The 22,561-nt window shown below is 47.2% G+C and overlaps 1 protein-coding gene across 2 annotated transcripts; it reads left to right on the plus strand.

The window, feature by feature from the left end:
- The first annotated feature begins 158 nt into the window (after positions 1-158).
- Positions 159-22,082, plus strand: SPP2 (secreted phosphoprotein 2). Of its 2 annotated transcripts, none has more exons than XM_010975794.3 (8): positions 159-225; positions 321-445; positions 6,681-6,803; positions 7,910-8,017; positions 13,522-13,576; positions 14,323-14,373; positions 16,782-16,877; positions 21,989-22,082. In XM_010975794.3, exons 1-7 carry the CDS (start codon positions 159-161, stop codon positions 16,865-16,867), a joined length of 615 nt encoding a protein of 204 aa, XP_010974096.1. In that variant the 3' UTR covers positions 16,868-16,877; positions 21,989-22,082. The 2 variants fall into 2 exon arrangements, with proteins under 2 accessions (XP_010974096.1, XP_031308312.1); XM_031452452.2 differs by having other exon boundaries at positions 21,992-22,082.
- The last annotated feature ends 479 nt before the right edge of the window (positions 22,083-22,561 follow it).

Consider the following 22,561-nt stretch of genomic DNA (forward strand, 5'->3'; position numbering starts at 1 on the left):
AATATTGACCCCAGGCCCAGCGGTGTCTGTTTGAACGGCAGTCTGCTGCGGCCAGAGAGAGCAAGCCGGGTCACATCTGGCCAAGGGCTGCTTTCAAGAAGACTTGTCACTTGTCAAGAGACAACCCCTGGCGCTGAACTGAAATCATTCTCCCCAGGATGGAGAAGACGGCGATGAAGGCGCTGATCGTGCTGGTTCTTGGAACGAACTACTGGTCTTGCGCAGGTAAGGAGCTCAGGGACCGGCCGCCGGCAGCGACGTGGAGCCGCCCTGGTCCGTGTCCCCCGTCTCACCGTGTCCCCGTGTGCTCGTGAGCGCAGGCTTCCCCGTCTACGACTACGGCCCGTCCTCTCTGAGGGAGGCAGTCCGCGCCTCGCTGGCAAAAGTGAACTCCCAGTCGCTGAGCCCTTACCTGTTCCGGGCGTTCAGAAGCTCAGTGAAAAGAGTAAGTGCCCCCCTTGCGCCTTCGCTCGTCCTATTTACACTGCTCTCTGGGGCTTTTCCTTTTGCCTTTTTTTGATTCCACTTAGCAATTTTTGCCAGTTTAAATAGACAGCAGCCATTCAGCCCTTTCACACTCTCTTTCAGTCGAGAAAGGATGGTCATAAAGCTCTCACAGCCCCGCTTTGGATGCCGGATTCTCCCGCAGTTTCCTTCCCTCTGGCCCCACCTCCTGCTTCCAGCTGTCCCCCTCTGCGCTTCCTGCTTCTGTACGCACAGTCCCCGTGGCTCCTACTGCGTGTTTACTAGAAAGAAGGCCTTTTCCAGTCCAGCAGTTCTGCTCCTAATACTTACAGGAAATAAATTCTGGCGTTTGAGCCAAGGAAATCCACTTTCCTTTGTCAGCGTGGTAATAGTCTGTTTCCTGTTAGCTTTGGGAAATGGGAAAAGATGAATTTTCATGGGCTTCCAATGACTAAGTCCATGATTGGCAAAGAAAGAAATGGAGAAATGAATTTCAAAGTAAATGAGAAACTAGACCGCAGGCGGCCTCTCTCCTCCCTGGGCCCCAGGTGGCCTGCCTCTTGTTCTATAAATAGCTGTCCTCTTCTTCGAAGAGTTTAGGTTAAGATGGGAGGTGGGGAGGTTCTACATAGTTCCAGGTCACACTGATGAGAACTTGCAGCCAGGCCACCTGGGAACTGGGAACCGTGGGGACATGGCCAGGGGTCCAGGCAGCCGAGGCCAGAGGTCATCGCTTTCTCTCTCCCTCCCTGCTCCCCTCCCCGACCCCTGCTGGGCGCCACCTTAGTGCACACCTAGTCTGCTCCCTCCCTCCCTCCTGGGAGGAGCACACGGTTCGAGGCTTCTGGGGTCCAGTCTCCAAACACAATGAATTCCCCTTGGCCCCTCTTCTTCAGAAACTGGCTCAGGTCCTCATTTCCAAGTTCCCAGGAAGTTAATCGAGTTGCCCCAGTTGTCTCTCCCAGCCAGGCTGTAGGTCACCAAGATGAGGGCGGTGCTTCAGCTTAGGCTCCCAGCCCAGAGCCCCGCTGTCCTGGCCGGGCTGGGGTCACGTGGCCTGACGTCCTGGTGCGGAGGCACCGCATGATGTGCGCAGACAGCTGCCAAGACGAAGGGTGAATTCCTTCTGGAAGAGTCCTGGACAGACTGAGGAACCCCTCCCTCGCGCACTGGCTAAACTGGCTTCCGTCCTTTGCATTTAATGAAATCCACGTGTGGCGTGGGGGAATCAGTGTCCTCTTGCCAAGGTTGTAAATGAAGTTTAAATTTACTTGTGATTTAGCCAGTGCTCACGACACAAGAAGGTTAGTGGTTAATTAATTAAGTGAATAAGAGTGTGAGGACAGGTCCTGAGAGGACCAGTTACTGACACCATGGAGATCTGGCCAGTGGAGACGAGCCAGCGTGAGGTGTGGTCATCCAGGGCTCATTCCAGCACATGTGCCACCTTGGTGACAGACCTGAGCCCAGACACACGTGCACCTGCAAATGAACACGCTTTTGTATGCGTGTGTGTGATCTTTTGCCAGAAAGAGTGCCTTCCCCGCTTCTCCCCAGTCTTTTATCCGTGTTCAGATTCATCGGTCAAGTTACATTCGCCATGTCCCTTCCACGAAAACTTCCTTTCTTCTCCCAGGGGAAGGAAAACCCTCCTCCTCTGATCTCTCCCGGTGACGTTCCTTTCTTCTTAAACGTGGCTCATGTTTTGCTGTATTGTTGGTCACACCTTCTAGAAATGCCCTAAAGATGGCTCCAAATACACCAATTCCATCCCTGCCAGTAGACGCAAGAGATACACTCAGAGCTAAGCAAAGCCCTCAGGAAAGGAATGAAGGAAAAGATCATTGGCACTGAGGGTATAAAAAAATTCACGGGAGGAGACATACAGATGAGCTTGAAACACTTGGAGAGATATCTCACCTCTCTGAAAGCCAACAAAATCAGAATTAAAATAGCACGGTGAAAAGGAACCCTCAAACACTGCTGGAGAGAGTGCAGTTTGGTAAAATTATCTTTGGAAAGCAATTTGGAACTATGTGTTAAGTGTGTTTATAAACACGTTAAACATTAAAAATGGCAAACATTTATAACTTTTGATCTGATTATTTCATTTCTAGGAATATGTCCAAAGGAAATAAGTGGTTTGGTCATGTTTGTGTATGTGTGAAAGTTTTGGGGTAGAGTTCAGTGGACTGAGGGAGAAGGGTCAGGCCCTGCTGCTTTATCCCTGAGTTTGCTTAAAAAGCCCAGGGGTTCTCAACCCTGCTGTACACTAGCATTATCTGGAAGATGGAAATTTCCCTGAGGTCCAGGAGAGATGGCACCTAATTAAATCTTAGTCTCAGAGGGCAGGGCTCATATTCTTAAAAGTTTCCTGGTCAGTCTAACGTGCATTGGGTTTTAGCAGCAGACCTGGATCAAATACTCTTGAAATTAATTTTAAATTACTTACCTCTTGGACTCCAAGTTTAAAGAAGGATGGGAAACGTGGGGCCACGTGACTTCTGCCACGATGGTTTCCTTGCTCCAACATCAACACTCGGCTCACTCGGGCTGTCCCCTCTGGACACAAGCACAGGAAGGAAAGGTGGACACAGGCCCTGGGCTGGGGACGAGGAGAGAGGAGGCTGGACAAGGCTGTGCTTCCGTGGTGCTCAGATTCCACTGGGGAGAGCGAGGAAGAGAGCAGGGAGGGAGGGAGGGGGAAGAAGGGAGAAGGGGATGCAAATTCTGTAAATAAGTGAAGTTAGTTTCAGAGAGTGGGGAGTCCTGTGGAGAAGAAAGAACAGGGTGGCGGATGGATGAGACTGGGCTGGGGCTGGGGCTGGGGCAGCCCTCTGGTGGCGTGGAGGGCTCCCTGGAGGTGCCACATTTGAGCTAAGACTCACTCAGTGATGAGAACTTCTGGCCTCATTAAAGGGAAGACCCCCTACCTGGGGGAGGGGAGGGCCTTGAACAGAGAAAGTGCAAGAAGGCCTTTGGAGATCTCCCCAGCTGCCGTGGGGAGTGGGGGGCCAGGGACACAGCCGTGCCGGTGGCAGAAGAGCTCCAAGTGGGTGCAGGGAGGATGGCGAGTGTGTGGATTCTGGGACATTTGGAAGCAAAGCCACAGGGGCTGTGGGATCTTTTATGGATCCATGCCCATTTCTGTCCATTTTTACCCTTCTTGGCATTTTTCACTTTTTGGCTTTCTAAATTCTTCTGGCCAGCTGCACTAGATCTTTACTTTTGGTCCAATCATCAGGACTTAGTTTGAAGAACCCAAATGATCATGGTGTTAGTCAGGCATCTCCACAGAAAATAAGACAGAGAGAGAGAGACAGAGAGAGATTTATTTTTAAGAATTGGCTCACTCCATTGTGGAGGCTTGGTAAAGCCAAAATCTTTAGGGTGGGTGAGGCTGGAGATCCAGGGAAGAAGTGACATTGCAGTTCAAGTCTGAGGGCCTTCTGCTGGCCGAACTCCTTTCTGCTTGGGAATAGGTCAGTCTTTGTTCTATTCAGGCCTTCAACTGATTAGATGAGGCCCACCCACACGAAGGAGGATAATCTGCTTTGCTCAAAGTCTACCACTTTAATCTCATCCCAAAACACCTTCACAGAAACATCCAGATTAATGTTTGAGCAAGCATCTGGACACTGTGGCCCAGCTAAGTCGACCTATAAAATTAAACATAATTCCCAAAAGGGATTATTATGGGTCTTTTATTGCTCGTATATTTCTATTTCTTTTTGAAGTAAAAAACAGAAACGTACTCATTATAAAGAGCTACAAGATACAACAAGAAAGAGGAAACCAAAAGTAACATCCATTATCCCGTCCTCTGAGACACTCCCTGTGAACATGTGGCAGGATGCCTTTTTGGATCTTTTTCTCTTCATCTGCAGTTATAAAATATATTATTTAAGAAAAACAGATCGTATGGTAACATTGATTATAAAGTACCACAATTTATTTCAGCAATAACATTGGTTTGGGATTTTCGCTAGTTGATTCCTTACTGTTGAGCACCTGAGTTGTCCTGTCTCTTTCAAACACCATAGAGCAGAAATTCACTGCCTGGAAGTAAATTGAAATGAAAAACAAAGAAAAGCTATTAGGCATTCTTCCATATTCTGGAAAGTGTGCTTAAAAGTGCTTAAAGATGCAAAAACAGTTGTGAAATCATCTTATAGTTCAATAAAATTATCAGTACTCAAAACTGCCACATTTTCATCTTTTTAACTGAGCCGCGGTGTTGCCAGTTTGCTTTCATCAGATTGCTTTAAGGGAAATGGCGGAAGCATGATGGGGGTGGGGGCGGGGGAGAGCCTGCACGATGCGCTCCGGCTGACAGAAGAGGTTTTAATTTTGTATGAGATTGAGATGTAATATCTAATATTTAAAAATTATAGACAAACAAGGTCACAAACAAGGCAAAGCTGAGCTGTAAGTCCCACTGGCTTTCAGAAAGCCTTGCCGTATCAGCGCTTCTCGTCCTGTGTCGGAGGGAGGCCCCCCACCCCTAGCCTGGAGCTTGTCACTTCTCTCCAAAGCAGAATGTCTGCGCGTGCCCGTTGTCCCCTCCCTGTGAGTGGTCTGTGCTCTCACAGTGTTCTCTGGGGAGCAGGCCAATGGGTGACCGACTCAAATTGGCCCCATGGGACGTTTGGAGCCTGGGGTGTAGACGGGCAGGGGTTCCCACCCGGCTCCCTGCTGCCATCCTGTTCCTGCAGCAGCTGCGGTGACTCAGCTCTTATCTCTTAAAACCCTCTGAGACCCTCTCCATGCGACGAAAATGAAAGCGAAGCGCCTCGCGATGGGCTACACGACCATAAGCCGTCTGGCCCACCCCAGCTCTCCCGCATCGGGGGTGCAGTTTTCCTTTTGTTCGTTTTGCACCACACAACAGCCGGGCTTGTTCAGCCCCAGGACACTGGCTCTGCTTTTTCCTCACTTCCCATCCTTTAAGTCTCAGCTTAAACATGCCTTCCTTGGGAGGATTTCTCTGGCACCTCCTCTAAAGGATCTGTTTCCCATCCCCATCACCACGTTCTTTTTCCCTCATAGCACCACAGTCATCTGCCATGTCCTGATCGCAATTTTCTTTAACGTGTTTATCATGTGGTGCCCCCACCGGACTCTAAGCTCCGTGGAGTCCTCCCTGCTCTGCCTCTGGTGCTGGACACACAGTGGGCACTTCAGAAGCCACGAGGCTTCTGTGTCATCAGAACAGCACGGAGTCAGTGGGAAGTTGGGACGGTCCCCCCGGTGTCCACCCTTGGTGGAAAGGAGTGGAAAACTGTGTCAGCAACTGATCAAGCAGGAAGCGAGGCCGGACAACACTGTACAGCACAGAAGTCCTTGCTGCTTACTTATTTCAGGAATTATTAACAAAGTATGGCACATTCTTTTAGGAAAATGACACTTAAAACACATACAGTTGGTTCTTGTTATTTGCTGTAGTTACATCCCAGAAAGATGCTGTGACCACTGGGTTAGTGTGTCCTGAGCTGTTGCTACTGGGGGAAAACAGAGGCGGGTTCCTGGGAGCCTCTGGGCACAGTGTTTCTGTTACCTGATCAACATATGACCTTGTTTTACGTGTGTTTCTGTTTAGACTTATTTAATATATACCTTGGTTCGTTAATACTGAACTCACTGTAACAGTTCTGTAACTCACGCCTGAACCAAGCTTATTAACATTTGTACCTTCTCCGTAAGGCACATGGCTGTCTTCCTGTGCTCAGGACCCTAGACGGGACTCAGCACTTGGCTTGGGGGCCATTTTAAACAGCAAAATCACCAAGAAAAAGCACAAAAATGAGAAAAATGTGGCACAAAATAGATCATGAAAGTGACGTGTACAGTCAGGGAGCCGAGACAAGGAGGCGGAACGTCACCTTGTCTGACCCGTCGGGGACTAGAGTCTTTTTTAGCAAGCAGGCAAATTCGTAAATAATGAGGATTCTTTGTAGATGTAAGTTATAACGCTTAGCTTGGAGTTAGGACAGCTAAGCTCTGGTTCCAGTATCTCAGTAAGTATTGTGTGCTTTTGGTAAAGCGCTCCGTCCTCTGGTCCTCAGAATTAGATCGCGGAGCAGGGTGATTGCTGTGACATTTAGAGCGTCCATGGTGGAAGGTTCTGTCACTTTTCCTCCTCGTGCAGGGAGAGACCTTTCTAGCATGTGACCAGAAACCCATCTATGGCCAACTGATGCTTTGTTTTTGTGAAGGTCAACGTCCTGGATGAGGACAGCCTGAGCATGGACATAGAGTTTGGCATTCGAGAGACGACGTGCCGGAGGGATTCTGGAGAAGATCCTGCCACCTGTGACTTCCAAAGGGGCTACTATGTGGTGAGTGTGGGGGGAAAGGCAACCAGCCCAGAAGCCAACGCAAGGGAGCGCCTCGTCTTCTTCCACGCGCTGGAGTAGATTCAAAGTCACACCGAGGGCTTGGCCGCTGCCTGGCATCCGGCCACCCTTGGGGGCACCACTCACTGTGTCCACACTGTTCCCCGGGTGAGGGCAGTGTGGCTTGGTGGTGGAGGACTCCAGCTCTGGAGTCCATAGTCCTGGGTAATCCTGGAGAATTCTTTAACTCCTGTTGCCTCACTTTTCTGCTCTTTAAAATGGGGATAATGATGGTTCCAGGCAAAGTGACTGCGAAGAGGCCAATACCAAAGAAAAGCCCCAGAGACATTTCAAATTCTATTTTGAGTGAATTTAAAACGCCAGCCTGAAAGTTGCATTGCTTTACAGTTGACTGTTGTATAAAACCCGTCTCTCTCACCAGCATGGGCCGCACGGGGGTCAGGACCATGGCAAGGTCCATTCTGTATCCCCAGTGACCAGCCCCTGGCCCTGTGCTTGGTTAACTCAGGGGCAGGACCCTGCCCACGCAGGCCAGCACCACCACCCCAAATTTGTTCTCGACATTCACGTTTAGCTGTATGCGTTCTCAGGGTTTCATTACTTTATCAGTTTGATGTCTGGGTCGCTTCACAATGATGCCAATTCTGAAAAGGGCATCTTTTATTTGGTTGTTTCGTGAGACTTTTCTCTGTGATTCTGTTTTACAAAGATCCCAAGTGTCACTGGCATCTGTTTCTAAGGAAATCTGAGGCCAAGGGACAGGAGAGAGGAGTGGAGATCTTCGTACCTCCTTCTGTGCAAGTGGGAAGCCGTTTGAGGCGGCCGGCTCGGTGCTCAGGAAGGCCGCGTGTGCCTCCCCCGGGGACTTGTACTGCAGCCAACAACTAAGAGATAGTGAAATCTTCTATCATTTGGTTCTGCTTAGGCCTTGAGAAATGTTCATTTTGAAAAGATGAAATGTCTCTGTGGATTTTCCCCTTCTGTCCGCACCATTGTGTCAAGCCCTACGGTGTTGCCTGATTTCTTGGGGAGGGTCCTAAGCGTCTCTGCCAGCTGCTGGGCATAGAGCTCATTGTTCCCTTTTCCAGCCGCTGGCCGTCTGCAGGAGCACCGTGCGGGTGTCTGCCGAGCAGGTGCAGGACGCGTGGGTCCGCTGCCACTGGTCCTCCAGCTCCGAGTCTAACAGCAGCGAAGAGGTATGAGCAGGGGCCTGGCGTCCTCCGGAGCAGCACCCGTTAGGGTCCGTGTGGGTCTGTGACCAGCAAACTGGGTTGACAGAGTAGCCGGAGCATCACCTGGGCGGGGCCAGCACAGCTCTGCGTCTTCCCCTGGAGTCTCCCTTTTACACCTGCAAGCTCATTTTCAGTATCCCTTACTGCTTCCCAATCTCCCCTTCTCTCCCTCTCTCCCCTCTCTCTCTTTTTTGCCCTGAGATTTGGTAAATGAGCTTAAAGTAGTAATTAGCAAATCTTCAAAGCTTTAGCTCTAATTTTGCAGTTCACTGCCTCTGTGGTTTAGTGGAACAAACCACTGGGGCACTTTTGCTGCACTAGTGTTCAAAACTACTTATCAGCTCTGCAGTCTAGGTCAGGATATCTCATCTCCGTGATCTGCAGCTTCTTCACCAGTCACACGCCAGATCACGGGGATGTAATAAAGACCACCGAGAGGCTGTTCCGAAAACCAAGTAAGTTAACGGACGTGAAAGATCTGGTCCAGCACCTGGTACATAACAGATGCTCAGGAAATGTCAAGGAGGAAGCCTTTTGACTCTTAACTTGGGATAAAAACACAACTATCACATTCTTTGTTTAGTCATAATGGGATAATATCCTTGACTGCTATTTAAAAAGTATTTCTGCCATCGAATAGCTGAATCTACCCAACAACTTTTCCTACTCATATTTTTATTTAATTTCTCAAGATTTAAATCTCTAGTGAAAATTACATGAAGAGTATACAATTTCCACTTCAAGAATTAGACATAAAAGTAGTGTTCCTCTATTATTAACATACCCGTGCTGTACATACTTTGTACAGAAGTCCATTTTATTTTATTTTATTTATTATTTTATTTTTGATGTGGGAAAGGTAATTTTTGGTTTATTTATTTATTTATTTTAAACAGAGGCACTGGGGATTGAACCCAGGACCTTGTGCATGCTAGGCATGCATTTTATCACTGAGCTATAGTCTCCCCATTGGAAGATCATTTTAGAATTAGGAAGGGGTGACCCTGGTGGCTGAGGGACTCCTGTTACAGGGGTGGTTTTGTTGTTGGAAGGAGAGGAGAACTCTGCAAAATGTTGGGTTGAGCAGAACCTAATTGATCTTGTCCATAATGGCAACTTTTGCGGGTCAATCCCCAGGTGATTTCTGGGTGATTTCCCGAGGGCCCTGTCTTCTTGGTCTTAGAGCAGGTGCCCAGGGCCTCCCTGTTCAGCTCCAGTGAAGCATCCAGGGAGCTGACACATGGGTGCACGCTTGGCCAAGCTAACCCAGAAGGGACAAGGTCAAGCATCATTCCACAAGCATTCTGTTGGTACCGATTTTGAGGTTTATGTGGGGAAAGCTAGGGGACAGTGAGGAGGAGGGCGAGCTCAGCTTGGCCCTGTGGAGTTGGCAGTTGAGTCTGGGGGTGCCCATGAAGCACGGGTCACCCTGACTGCCAGGCAAGCACGCGGGAGCTCGTGGTGAGAGGATGGAACAGCACGTGGGGGCAGAGTGCACCTTCCCTGGGGACTGGAAGGAGGGTGCCATCAGGACAAAGGGGACAGGGTGTTGAGGGGAGGGAGGAAAAGATTCCCAGCACGGGGAGAGCATGACGGAGTTCCCTGAAGTGTGACTAAAGCTAAGCTGATGGGTTGAAATGGATGGAAATCCAAGACTGGAAGAGCAAACATGGCGAGAGAGGCATGGGGGTGGGGCTGGAGAGGAGACAGTCTGGGCAAGATGGACCTCATGGGTGCTGTACAAGGATCCTGGGCTTGATTCTCACGGCAGTGGGGCTACTGAAGGACTATAAGTAGGGAAGTGACAGAAAAGATGGAGAACAGACTGGAACCAGGTAAGAAGAGATGGGGGCCCTCGGAGGCTGGCAGACAGGTGAGGGAGGGAGCTAACTAGACCTAGAAGTTAGAGGTGAATGTTGAGAGAGATGGATTCCAGTTCTGTGACCTTCAACACAATCGAAATCAATTTAAAGTAAGTGGCCCTTAATTTAACCTCTCTTCCATCTCTGATTTGGGAAGTTGATTCCGAATGTTTGCACAAACCACAGATCTGTTGCAACTTTCTAATTGCAGAGTGAAGACCACTCACTTCTCTTCCAATCCCAAGTTTTGTAAGAAGACTCTGCTGTTAAGTTCGGTTAGCCCCTGAAACAAACAAGATTTAAAAAAAAACTCCCAGGCTCCTTTTCCTCAATGATTAGGTGATCCTAAAAAAATTATGAGCAAAGAAAAAATATTTTTTTAATGAAAGAACTCTGCAATTCAAAAGAAAGAGAAGAAAGCAGATGGAGATTTAAAGTAATTTCTGGAAACTCTAAAATAGACTTCTTACATGAAACAGAAAAAAACGAAAACTAGAAAACAGCTGTTAACCATTTTCAGTGAAATAAATGGTGATATTACAAACATGAAAGACAATTGACTGGGATGAATTTAGCCAGGGAACAAATAAATCATTGTTGGAAGTAGGGAGTAAAAGAAATAAAACTGGAAAAAAAATTCCGGAATAATGAAAATAAAGACCACTTGAAAAACATATGTAGATAGTAAAAGAATTTCCAGAGAAAAGAATATAATGTAGAGAAAGATGGAAGCAAAGCCATGGAGAATAAGACCCCAATTATGATGAAATAGGACTTAGCTCAACTGGAAAATATCTGGTAAGGATACAATGAGAGGAAGTGTCTGTAATACAAGAAATTGGGGGGTGGGGAGGGTATAACTCAAGTGGTAGAGCACGTGCTTAGCATGCAGGAGGTCCTGGGTTCCATCCCCAGTACCCGCTCCATGAATAAATGCATGAGTAAACCTAAATACCTTCCCTCCCTAAAAAAAAAGAAGAAAGAAATTGTCAGATTAAAAAAAAAAATTTAGGTTTCCACTCCATGATTTTAGTAAGTATAAAAGCGTTGTAAAGAGATATGAGAAAATAAATTTCTAAATTTGCTAATATTCTCTCTTAATCAAATAAATGTTTAAATTATGGGTCATTTTTATTATTTAAAAACAATTTTGGGGGGGTGAGGTAATGAGGTTTATTAATTTATTTATTCTTAGAGGAAGTGCGGGGGATTGAACCTAGGACCTCATGCATGCTGAGCATGTGCTCTGCCACTTGAGCTATACCCTTCCCTGCCGCACCCCAGTTTTTATTATTATTTTTTTAATTTTGAAGAAGTATGTAGAGGATAAAAGGTTTCCATGCAACATGTCAGTCAACCGCGCGATGGCGCGTCACCACGGCGAGGGCAACGCTAAGGTCTGCAGGTTGATGAATGGATCTGAGGCAAATCCTTTTGACTCAGAGTGAATGGGATGAGGTTTGGCTAGAGTTTCAGCCAAGAGACCCAAAATGGTCCAAAAGGAGTCACTGAGCAAGAATAACTGAACAGGTTCTGAACTCAGAGGAGGAGCGGTACAGGGATTTCATTTTATTTACTATCTTCCATCTCAAGTGATAGAAATTCAACTAGACGTAGCCTACGCCAGAAGGAGATGATTTCCTGGTTCGCGTTTCCAGGACCGAGCGGGAGGAGCTGGCCCCACGGACAGCGCTGTCGGTGCCATTTCGTTTTCCCCTTCTCCTCTGCCTCGGCCCGCCCTCTCTCACCTAGCAGATGAGCAGGAAGCAGGAAGCAGGACTCCGAGCGACTCCAGACTCACATCCTCTAAGCTTAGGTGGAAAACAGAGCATTTCTCGGTAGCTCTAGCTGAAGACACCTTCTGGCGTTAACTCCCATGGGACTGGCTATGTGTCCCATATACATATATATATTTTTAAATAACACCGTTATTGAGATATAATTCACAGACCATACAATTCACCCTTTTAATGCATACAGTTCAGTCGTTTTTAGTGTATTCATAAAGTTGTACAACTGTCACCACTACCTAAATCCTGGACATGTCATCTTCCCAGAAGGAACCCCCAGTACATTTATCCCATTCCCAGCTCCCTCCAGCTCTGTAGGAGCCACTAATCCACTTTGTCTATGGATTTGCCTAAATCTATCTAAACGAAAACATACCATATGTGTTCTTCTGTGACTGGTGCTCTTTAGTTAGCATGTCTGGAGGTTCGCACATGTTGTAGCGTGGATCAGTGCTTCATTCTTTTTTTATTGTCGAGTGGTAGTCCGTTGTATGGATAAACCACGTTTGATTTCTCCATTCATTAACTCATCAAAATTGGAGTTGTTTCTACTTCCTGTCAGCTGCAAGCAATGATGCTGTGAGCATCAAGCACAAGTTTTTTCATGGGCATGTATTTTATTTCTTTTGGGTGTGTACCTACAAGTGGCATTTCTGGGTCACATAGTTACTAGATGTGTAACTTCAGAAACTGCCAAACTGTTTTCCATAATAACTGTAACCATGTTCGCTTCACGCCAGCAAGGTGTGTGTTCCAGTTTCTACACACCCTTACCAACACTTGCTGTTGTCTGTCTTTTTAAATTTTAGCCATTCTAATGAGTGTGAAGTTTTGATTTGCATTTTCCTAATAGACTAATGATTAACTGTTATCTTCTTTGGAGAAATATCTACTCAAATCTTTTGCCAATTTTTAAAGTGGGTTCTTTGTCTTTTTGTTGTTGAGTAGTAAGAGTTCTTTCTACAGATTACAAGTTCCTTATCAGATACAGGGTTTGCAAATATTTTCTCCCAGTCCTTGTGTGTGTGTGTTTGTGTGTGTGTGTGTGTGTTTTAATCTTGATGGTGCCCTTTGAAGAACAGAAGTTTAAAGTTTAATGAAGTCCAGTTGATGTATTTTTTCTCACACTGTTGATATGAGTCTTCCGTTTAGATCAATGGTCCATTCTGATTAGGAACGGATCCAGCTTCATTTTTTCACATGTGGATATCCAGTTGTCCCGGCACCATTTCTTGAAAAGACTATTCTTTCCCCACTAAACTGTGTCCCTCCTAAACCTACCACTATGATGGGGGCCAGCAGGCTAACGGCTGTTGAGGACAGAGAGGGTAACGGGTGGGCAGCTCGACACGTGGTAGAAAGGCTGTGCGCCGAGCAGCCACCTTACTGTGCGCCTGCTGCCTGGGCTCTCGGTGGCTTCATGAAGACTCCCTGTGCACATCTCTTTTTATTGAACACATATGGCAACTCCATAGAGAGCAAATTCCCAAATTTGACCTCAACGCAGTCTATTTACAAGTCCATGTAACGAAGTTTTGTCTTTCTGGTCCACAACATCTGAGAGTCATTTTGAGCCTAGTAGAAACCTTTTTAGACAATTTAAACTTCATGTAAGTTGCTTTTCCTCACATGCTTTTTTAGACATACATGTTCAATACCACATGAAGTTATTTAATATAATTTATCCCCTCATTTCACTAAAAATAAATGATATAATACATATGAGTCTTCCAGATAATATCTGCATTTTTTTACAGTGTCTTTCCTTTTTTTCTCTTTCATGCACTGAAATATACTGATGCCTAAATTTACTTAGATGTTTTTTGCGGATATGTTGGGACCTTCTACATCAAGAAATAGTTATTTACTTGGTAAGTGGAGATCTATTCTTTTCAGCATTTTTAAATTTGTGAATCAAATTCCTGTTGAAGCTCTCTGTTAGGAAGTCATTTAAAACTGGAGCTATCTCTACATAACCTTTGAAAATAAACATTTGCTTTTAATGTTGCTCCTTTCTTGACACCCGGCAATAATGACACAACTCTTCATTTTGGCAGCTCTTTATATCTATACAGAGCTTCTCCACACATGATTCTATCTCATGGCCTCAACATCGCCATCAGTTACACACAGCAGATGCTGGTTTTTACCATAAGAGGGTCCCCCAACCTGAACAGGTCCCTGTTTCCTCCCAGGAGCATGGCAGCGTGGCAGGGCCCCAGTGTGCAAGGATGCACAGGTGGGAGTATCTGCACCAAGCCTCATCTGACTGGTTGGTGTGGAATTCTGTCATCCCCCAGCCACATGATCAGAGCTGACCATCCCTCTGAGAACCTCGTTTTGGGGAGGAAGGGCTTTCCTTTTCCCCTTCTAATGTGGTCTCTCATTTGAAGTGGGATTGAGTTAGTGTTCCATGACTTGAGAAACACTTTTACCTGTTGGTAAAATAGGTAAATGGGAGGCTTTTTCCTACCGGTGCTGATGGCAGCAAAACTTTTTGGTGACCTTCCACTGCTTCCTTGCCTGAAAGGTGTATGTGTGGCATCAGTAACAAAAGCATAGAACATTCTAGAAGTGGTCAGAGGGGGCTTGCCTGAAGACTGCTCCTGTGTTACAGGCCTCATGCCCGACAGACCCAGAAGCGAGCCGTTTCACCAGCGGTCACTCGGTAAGTGGTCCTGTTTTCTTTGGTGGGACACCAACACATTCTTTTATGATCAAGCCAAACTCTGCTAACGCTATTTTGTAGGAGATAAACCCCTGAAGTACAAAATATTTAAAATGAAAATGAAAAGAACCATCCTGCATAAACTTGTTCTGCCAATCATTGAAAAGCTATAAAACTCACAATTTGTCAGGAATAAAATTATCAGAAGATTTTTAATATTTTGGCACAGGAAATCAGCATTGGTCTCCCTTCTGCCTCAGTCTGGAGCATTTTCTGAAGACCCCAAACTCTTCTGAACTCCTCTTTGCTCTCCATCCTCAACTGTACTTTTCAGCAAGAAGACAGGACTAATAATTATTTAGTTTCTCCCTTTTACAGTCAGTTTTCTCATTTAACCCTCATAGCAGCTCTGTTCACCCAGTTTATTACCTCCTTACATAGAAGAAGTGGGTAGCAACTCACAGTGTTCACTGTATATGAAAAATTCTCACTCTCTACAAGTTGCATGACAGTTTTACTCTTCAACTTCACAATCATCCTGAGAGGCAGCACTATGTCCCTTCCCATTTTATAGATGAGCAAACTGAGGCTTAGTGAGCTACTGTAACTTGTCCAAGGCTATACGGCCAATGTAGGACCTCAATCCAGGTAAGGAGTGGCAGTGATAGGACTTTGAGACAGATCTGTCAGACTCTAAAGTCTCTGTTTTTCCATGTGCTTTCCAGGATTGTGAAGTTCACCCTACGATCAGAGTTCTTCAGTAAAATGAATAACAAATTCGGGAGTTTCAGATTTACAAATGTTGGCCACTACATATAAAAATAGACTTAAAAAAAAGTTTCTCCTCTATAGCACATGTTCAGTTCTTGTAATAACCTTTAATGAGAAAAATATGAATATGAATATACATATATATACACATGACTGGGACATTGTGCTGTACACCAGAAACTGACACACTGTAACTGACTATACTTCAAAAAAGTGAATAACACAGATACTAATATTTCATGGAGGGCGCTATCTGACTCTCCTTAGGCTCACTCCAGTTTATTTGAAGCATGAACGCTGAGGCTTGCTTTAAAAAACGCCTAAATTTAGACCTCCTCCCAGGTAACTCTTTGGGAGAAATACAGTTATTCTAACAATGTGACCACTGCTGAGAACGTTTTTGAACACTCTGTTTTGGCATGCCTTCAGAATCTCTGGCCCATTCTTTTGAATCTCTATAGTGGTGACAAACAGTTGCCCTTGGATTTGATTTTTGGAAATAACTAAAAGTCACTTGGAAATAACTCCAACTAATCAGATTAATAACCAATTTGGGTATGTGAGTTATCTATTGCTGTGTGTCAAATTACCACAAAACTTAACAACTTAAAACAACAAACTTCTATTATCTTGTAGTTTCTGAGTGTCAGGAACTCAGAAGTAGCTTACCTGGGTGTTCTGGCTCAGGGTCTCTAAAAGATTGCAGACAAGACGTTGACTGGGGCTGTGATCTCATCTGAAGGCTTGACTGGGGCTGAGGGATGCACTTCCAAGACTACTCACATGGTTGTTGGCAAGCCTCAGTTCTTCATGGGCTACTGGACTGAGGTGTCTTTCATTTCTTACCATATGGGTGTTTCCACATGGCTGTCTGAATGCCCACAAAACATGACAGCTGGCTTCTGCCAGAGAACATGATGAGAGAGAGAATGGGAGAGAGGCAGAGAGAGAGGGAGAGAGGAGAATGAGCAAGCAACAGAGAGCTCCCAAAACAGAAGGCACAGTCTTTTATTACCTAACCTTGAAAGTGACATACCGTCACTTCTGCATATTTTATTAATCACACAGACCAACCCTGGTCCAGTGTAGGAGGGGATACTCAGGAGTGTGAACACCAGGAGGCCATCTTGGATGCTGGCTACCACAGTGGGAAAATGTCATTTGGGACAAAAAAAATATGATATGGATACAAATGAATGTGACTGATCCTTTTTATATTCCTCAGAAGATAACCCCAAAGCTGAATTCTAAAAACATTTGGGGCCTTGGGACCATCATTGACACAGTTGTGAGGCCCATCTCTGGAGACTGCTTTGAATTCAATTTAATTCAACACATGTGTGTGACAAGCACTGGGCAGATTCCACGGAGGACTGAGAGATAGATGTGACCACCCCTGCCCTCGAGGGCTCACAGCAGATCACATGTGGAGAGAAATCAGCACTGGGCTCAGCTGTAACACCACACAGGCGAGAGCAAGGGAGAGCTTGCCAAGGAAGGCAAAGTCGTCACGTTCTTGGATAGTCTCTTGGCAGGAAGGGCTCTGGTTGTGCTCATGACAGTCCTTCTCATTAATTTATAGTCACGGAGTCCATGTTGTCTTAGATCTTAATGTGAATACTTCCCTTTGTCTTCAGAGATCATGAGAAGGGTCATTCCTCCTGGAAATAGAAGGTACCCGAACCAGCGCCCCAGAGGAAGAATATACAGTGGCTTCGAGTAACAGCCTGGAGGTAAGGGAACGCGGTGAAAAGCATGTGTGTTTAGAAGTAGAAGCTACTGGGACGGAAGGCCTTAAAACTGCCACTCCCACACCTCCAGACGTCTGCAGGCTGCTACTCAGCTCCCGCCCTGGCCTTCTGCCTCCTCCTCTCTCCTCCCAGGCACTGTTCCCCCGTCATCTCTCCACTCTTGCACCCTCAGCCCTTTTCCCGTGGTGTTTATGTGTTGCCATTGATGTGATCAAACGTCTCCACTTTAAGAGCAAACCAACCAACAGAAGAGCCCCTTTCTTTGACCCAGTCTCCCCACCCCAGCAACTGCCTCCCCTCCATCCTTCCTTCTCTGCTAAGCTTCTGGACAAAACTGTGGTCTCGGCTGCTGCCTGAACCTCCCCATTTCCCGTTCACTTTTCTGCTCTTTGCAAACTGGATATGAATCCTTCAAACCTCTAACATCTATTCTGCCTTCCTTTTCTTGATCAATCATTTAAATCCTGGTGACCGTCTGGATTATCACCTTAGCCCAGCTCTTTCTTTCTTTTGTGGATTACTCCATCATCCCTTCAACTTGCCCGACTTGATCACTGATGTGCAAGTCTTTCCAAATACGCATCCTTACCTCGCTCTATCCCGAGATCCAGGCCCTTATATCCACTGCCCCCAGGATGTAGTTGCTATGAGCGTCTGTGAGCTCCTGAAAGTTGACTAGCCTTCTCTGCATCTCCCTGTCTGAACTGAAGGCGTCACTGAATCCACCGAATTTTCTCAAGCTCAGAACTTTAGGGTATCATTGGCTCTTCCTTACCCTTCATCTTTTCCCAACATCCACGGGGGTTCAGTCCTGCTGATTTTGCCCACACATTTTCTCTGGCTTTTGCCCATCATTTCATTACCATCACCACTGAACTGTCACGAGCATTCTTGCCTCAGGTCCCGATCGCACACTGTCCACCTTGTGCGCTGCCCTCAGGTTTATCTGGAAACGCAGAGGAGACTCTGGTCCTTCTCCTTTAACCCCTTAGTACTCACTCCACCTACAGGACAAAGCAGAGGCAGACCCTGAGCCAAGAGAAGCAGCAGCGTCTTCGCCCCGCTGTGTGGGGGCTGGAGGTCGAGCCCTGGCTCTTCAAGCCTCACTTAACACCACTGAGCCTGGCGGGTGTGTGAGTCCCCGGGTACTAGGGGCTGAAGCAAAGGCAGCTTTGTCTTTCTAAAGGCTCCCAAGTACTAACCCTTTAGTTAGTCACCAAGGGCGCATTTAAAAGGAATCTTTGGATGCGATTATAGGTATTGATTCAGCGCACGTTTATCTTATATACACGCTCACAAGTTAATAATGCAGCCTGGGGGCTGTCGTGGGCTTTACAGCTTACATAGCACTGTCCGCCTTCAGGGTAAAGTCCAAACCCCCTAGCATGGCCCTCAAAGGTCTCCGTGACATGGCCCCTGCCCTCTTCTCTAGCGTCGTCTCTCCCAAGTCCACCTGGCCCCAAAGCTCCTGCAGGAATGAAATATTTGCAGTTCCTCCTGCTGCGATCCCTCTACCTGGGACATCGGCCCGGCTAATTCCCCCTCATCACTCAGATCTCAGCTCAGTGCTGCTTCCCCCATGAGGTCCGTTCTCACCCCCTCCCCAAACCAGAGATGTGGCCCTTTATGGGCTCCCCTAAAATCCTTATCACAGGGCACAGTAAGCCACCAGGCCCCCTCCCTCCCAGGGGAGGGCCGAGGTGACTCCCAGGGCCCTGCATGGGGCCGGGCACACAGCAAGCATACAGGACGTATTTTTTGAGTGGATGACCGAACTTCACTTCGGGTTCTTGACCTTCTGTTAACAAAAAAAAAAAAAAAAAAAATCGTCTAAGTGTAGTATGATTAATTTTTAACCACCAGAATTTGAAAGAGGTCAACTGACATCTTACTAAAATCGAATGGAAATTTACCAGCGAGGCTGTATTGGATGAAAGATGCAAACGGTACATTTTCTTTTTAATCTATGTGCACCCTAAAAATACAAACCAGCTTCATGCTGAGATCAAGACACTGCTCATTACAAAGAAACAGACTCATCATATTCTTTTTTTATACAGTTAAATCATTTCTATTTGCTTTGCAGAACATCCTCAGGGGAAAAATAGAATTCTTAATAGACTGGTTGCATTTTCTTCATTAATGATTATATTGGAGATACATATGGTGTGTATAATCCCAGTATAAATTTATGATCTGATTTCTGTAAAGAAACTGATCACTTAAAAAACGTCTGTTTAAAAGCCACACAGACTAAAGGCCAAAGGCCACTGCCCTGGCTGGGACATTGATTTTGACTTGTGTCCCAGTTATGCCCCTGCCCTCCCATGACCCTCAGCAGGGCAGGTTTCCACACTGTGCTCCGAGGCTCCCGGAATCTTAGGATCAGGCCAGCACAGGGGGATCAGTGAGGGGGCCAATCCCCAGGGTCTGGAACCTGGCTCCCAGCTTGCTCTGCCAAGCTTGGGGGCTGCGGGAGGAACGCAGTCCCCTAACCTCTCGGGCTCAGTTCTTCAAAGATTCGTGACGATCATTGTACTTGTTTTTGTCCCTGCTAGACCACGAGCGCCTTTAGGGCGTGCTACCTCGTTCTCCTTATGAGCTATTTTGGTTTACTAACAAGAAAAATACAATTAATAATACCTCCCTACTAAGGTATTAACAGCAATATCCTTTGTCTACTTCCTAATGCTGAAAGTAGTGTCTAGAACATCCTAAGGGTTCTATCGGGTTGAAAGGAAGGAATGAACAAATGCAGGACCAGATTCAGGATGACACTTCTCACACTGTGGAGCCGCGTGCCCGGTGGGGAGCTTTCTGAAGGCGGAGACCCTGGCTCACAGAGCACGAATCCTCTGCGCTTCCCTCCGTCTCTGGGACAAATCAGAAGCCCAGGAAGGGTTTCTGTAATTTCACAGTGACTGTTCTGGATGCTTTCAGGTTGTTAGAAAATCATTTAAGATACAGGAGTGGGTAGTGAAAGGGAGTATTTTTTTTTAAAAAAAAGAGCTCTGAACGTTTTTCTTCTTGGCTATTCTAACGTAGGAAGGGCGGGGAATCGGCTCACATTGAAAGGAATCTGTCTGAGAGCGCCACGCTCTCCCGGTCTTTACAGCTGGCGTAGTTCTGACTTTTGCGTGATGTAGGGGCCCCCAGACCGCGCAGCGTGAGTGATGCGCGTGCGTCTACACAGCAGTGTCGATTAGTGGGGGTTATTAGTGTGGGAGTCCTACGCGCTACGCCCCAGAGCAGCAAAGAAGGCAGTTCTCAGTGAGGTCCTTTGTCAATCTTGTCACTCTATGCATGGCCTGGAATGACTCAAAAGCACCAGGAGTACTGAACAAGAAAATAATAGCGCGTAGACAAACCTCCGTGAATAACGAGGGCCGGCTGTACAGTGGGCTTCCCCTCTAGTTTACCCCAGTTTCTCTGTCATCTCTCTTGTTCCCTCTCACCACGTCTTTAAGGAAAAGCTGTCTGCACTTGCTGTCTGCAGGTCCTCCTCTGTCCCCTCTCTCAGGGCACTGGCTCTGTCCTGCTCGATACCCGCCCTTTGCTGCTGTCCATTCCCTTTCTGCTGAACCTCGTGGCTGAACTGATGCTGAGGAAAACTCCCTTCTTCCCTGAAATCCTCTGGCCCCTGAGACTTGGTCTTGGCCCTCCTTCCAGCCAAGACGTCTCTCTGTTCTTGCTGCATCCTCTGTCTTCCTCCTGCTCGTCAGACTGCGGTGACGTTCACCAGGGCTCCAGCCTCCGCTGTCCCTCTGCTCACTGTCCCTGCTCTCCCAGGTGATCGCACGCACCCCCAGGGCCGTGATGCCCACCTGTCCGGGGATGATTCCAACCTCTACGCACACACTGTCCCTCTAGCCGGAACTGCGGGCTTGATTAAACAACAGCGTGCCAGACACTCCGTCCAGTTGTTGCACAGCACACTCAAAATGGAATTCGTCCTTTTGGGACTGTCTTACTCTTCTTCCTGTATCCAACTCAGCTCCAGGTACCCAGACCGGAATGGATTCATCTTGAACCTCCTCCCCGCCCTCATCCAATCAGTCACTGTGTTCTGCCAGTCCTTCCTCTGAACTGTTTCACCGCTCTGACCCTGTCTGTGCTCTGGCCTCATCACTCTAGCCTGGTGTGGTCAGCATCTTCCTGATGATCTTAAAAGTCACCTCTGTACTGCCACCAGAGACACCTTAACACCAGCTCTTACAGGTCAAGGTCCTGTTCACCTGGGAGGTGGAGTCTAAACTCCCTAGAGATTTGGGACATGCAGAATCGGACCCTCCCTTCAATGGAAGGGTCCCTGTCTGTGTCCCTGGCTTCTCAGCCTTCACTTCACACAGAAGAGTCACACAGTTGACTGTTCCACCGGCCCCCAGTCTGGGTTTGACCTTCACTCCCAGGCCCAGTGACCCTGCTCCCCATCTTATGCTTGGAGTCTGTCTCATATGTCTTCTCCAGAAACCTTTCCTTGAGGTTTCCTACACGTGGGACTCTCTGGAACTGCCTGTACCAGGCTGCACTCTAACTGCCTCTGTCTTTTCTCCTAGCTTGTGAGTTCTTGTTTTCCCTTTTAGAGGTCGGGGCTGTGCCTTACTAACCTTCATAACCCTCAGTGGATACTCAGTGCATACATGTTTATTGAATGGATGAAGGGATGGATGGATGAATAAATAGTCCCACCCCCAACCCATGCCCTCAAATGACTGCAGCCGCAGCCCACCTACTCCTCAGTGGCTTGCTTAGTTCCCTCCCTCCGCCCTCTCACCACCAGCACCTCCTTAGATCAGCCTGAGTCCAGCATCTCCCTGTAGACTTTCCCGAGGGACTCTCTTGAGATGAGCTTTCTTTCTGGGGCTGCGTTTCTGTTCCCCGGATTTGATTACCTCCTCTTCTCTCAGCAGGTGTCTCTCCCTCCTTTTCTTCTTTCAAGGGCTCACAGCTTCACATAGTTGCTCTGGTCCCTGGTGCCACCTTGGATTCCCTTTCAAACAGTGCCCAGGAATCCCGCGTCCTGCGCCTCTGTAGGAAGAAGGAAAAACGCACGCCACGGGGTTTAATCCTTCCTTTCTCCTCTCTTTTCACAGCAGAACGCACTGGAAGGAGTAGAAGTTCCAATGAAGAAAGGCACTTTGCGAATTGATTGCTTCCAGTCCGTAATAAATGGCTTTCTTTCTTTCATTGCCTGTTTTATTTTTTAGTCGGAGTAACTATCACATTTTGTGATGAGAAGCTAACGGCACGAGGAGAGTCCACTGAGTGAGCTTCCCTTCCCGCGGGCCTGCTACCTACCGCCCGCGGGAAGGCGGTGCTTGGGGAAGGCGGGGGCTGAGCCAGGCGCAGGGCTGAAGGCGGCCCGGCCCCAGCCACCCCAGGGTGCGCGCTGACGGAACCAACCAGCGTGTTCCGTCGCCAGACACACGACCCCGCAGCCTGCGGCCTCAGGGCCGTGACCACTGCTAGGCCAGGACTGAACAGTTCCAGCTTAATGTTTATTACAGTCTCTACCCCTAGAAGAAAGTGGAAGGAATGTGTTAGCAAAAATTTGGGGGAAAGACTAGTGAATTCAGAGATTGGCAAATTACAGAAATATATAACTTACTTTCTAAGCAGTTAATACCTTTTTCTGACCATTAAAGACATCACACTTGTCCTCCATG

The sequence above is a fragment of the Camelus dromedarius genome, chromosome 4, assembly GCF_036321535.1.
Source record: "Camelus dromedarius isolate mCamDro1 chromosome 4, mCamDro1.pat, whole genome shotgun sequence".
In the NCBI taxonomy this organism is placed as follows: Eukaryota; Metazoa; Chordata; class Mammalia; order Artiodactyla; family Camelidae; genus Camelus; species Camelus dromedarius.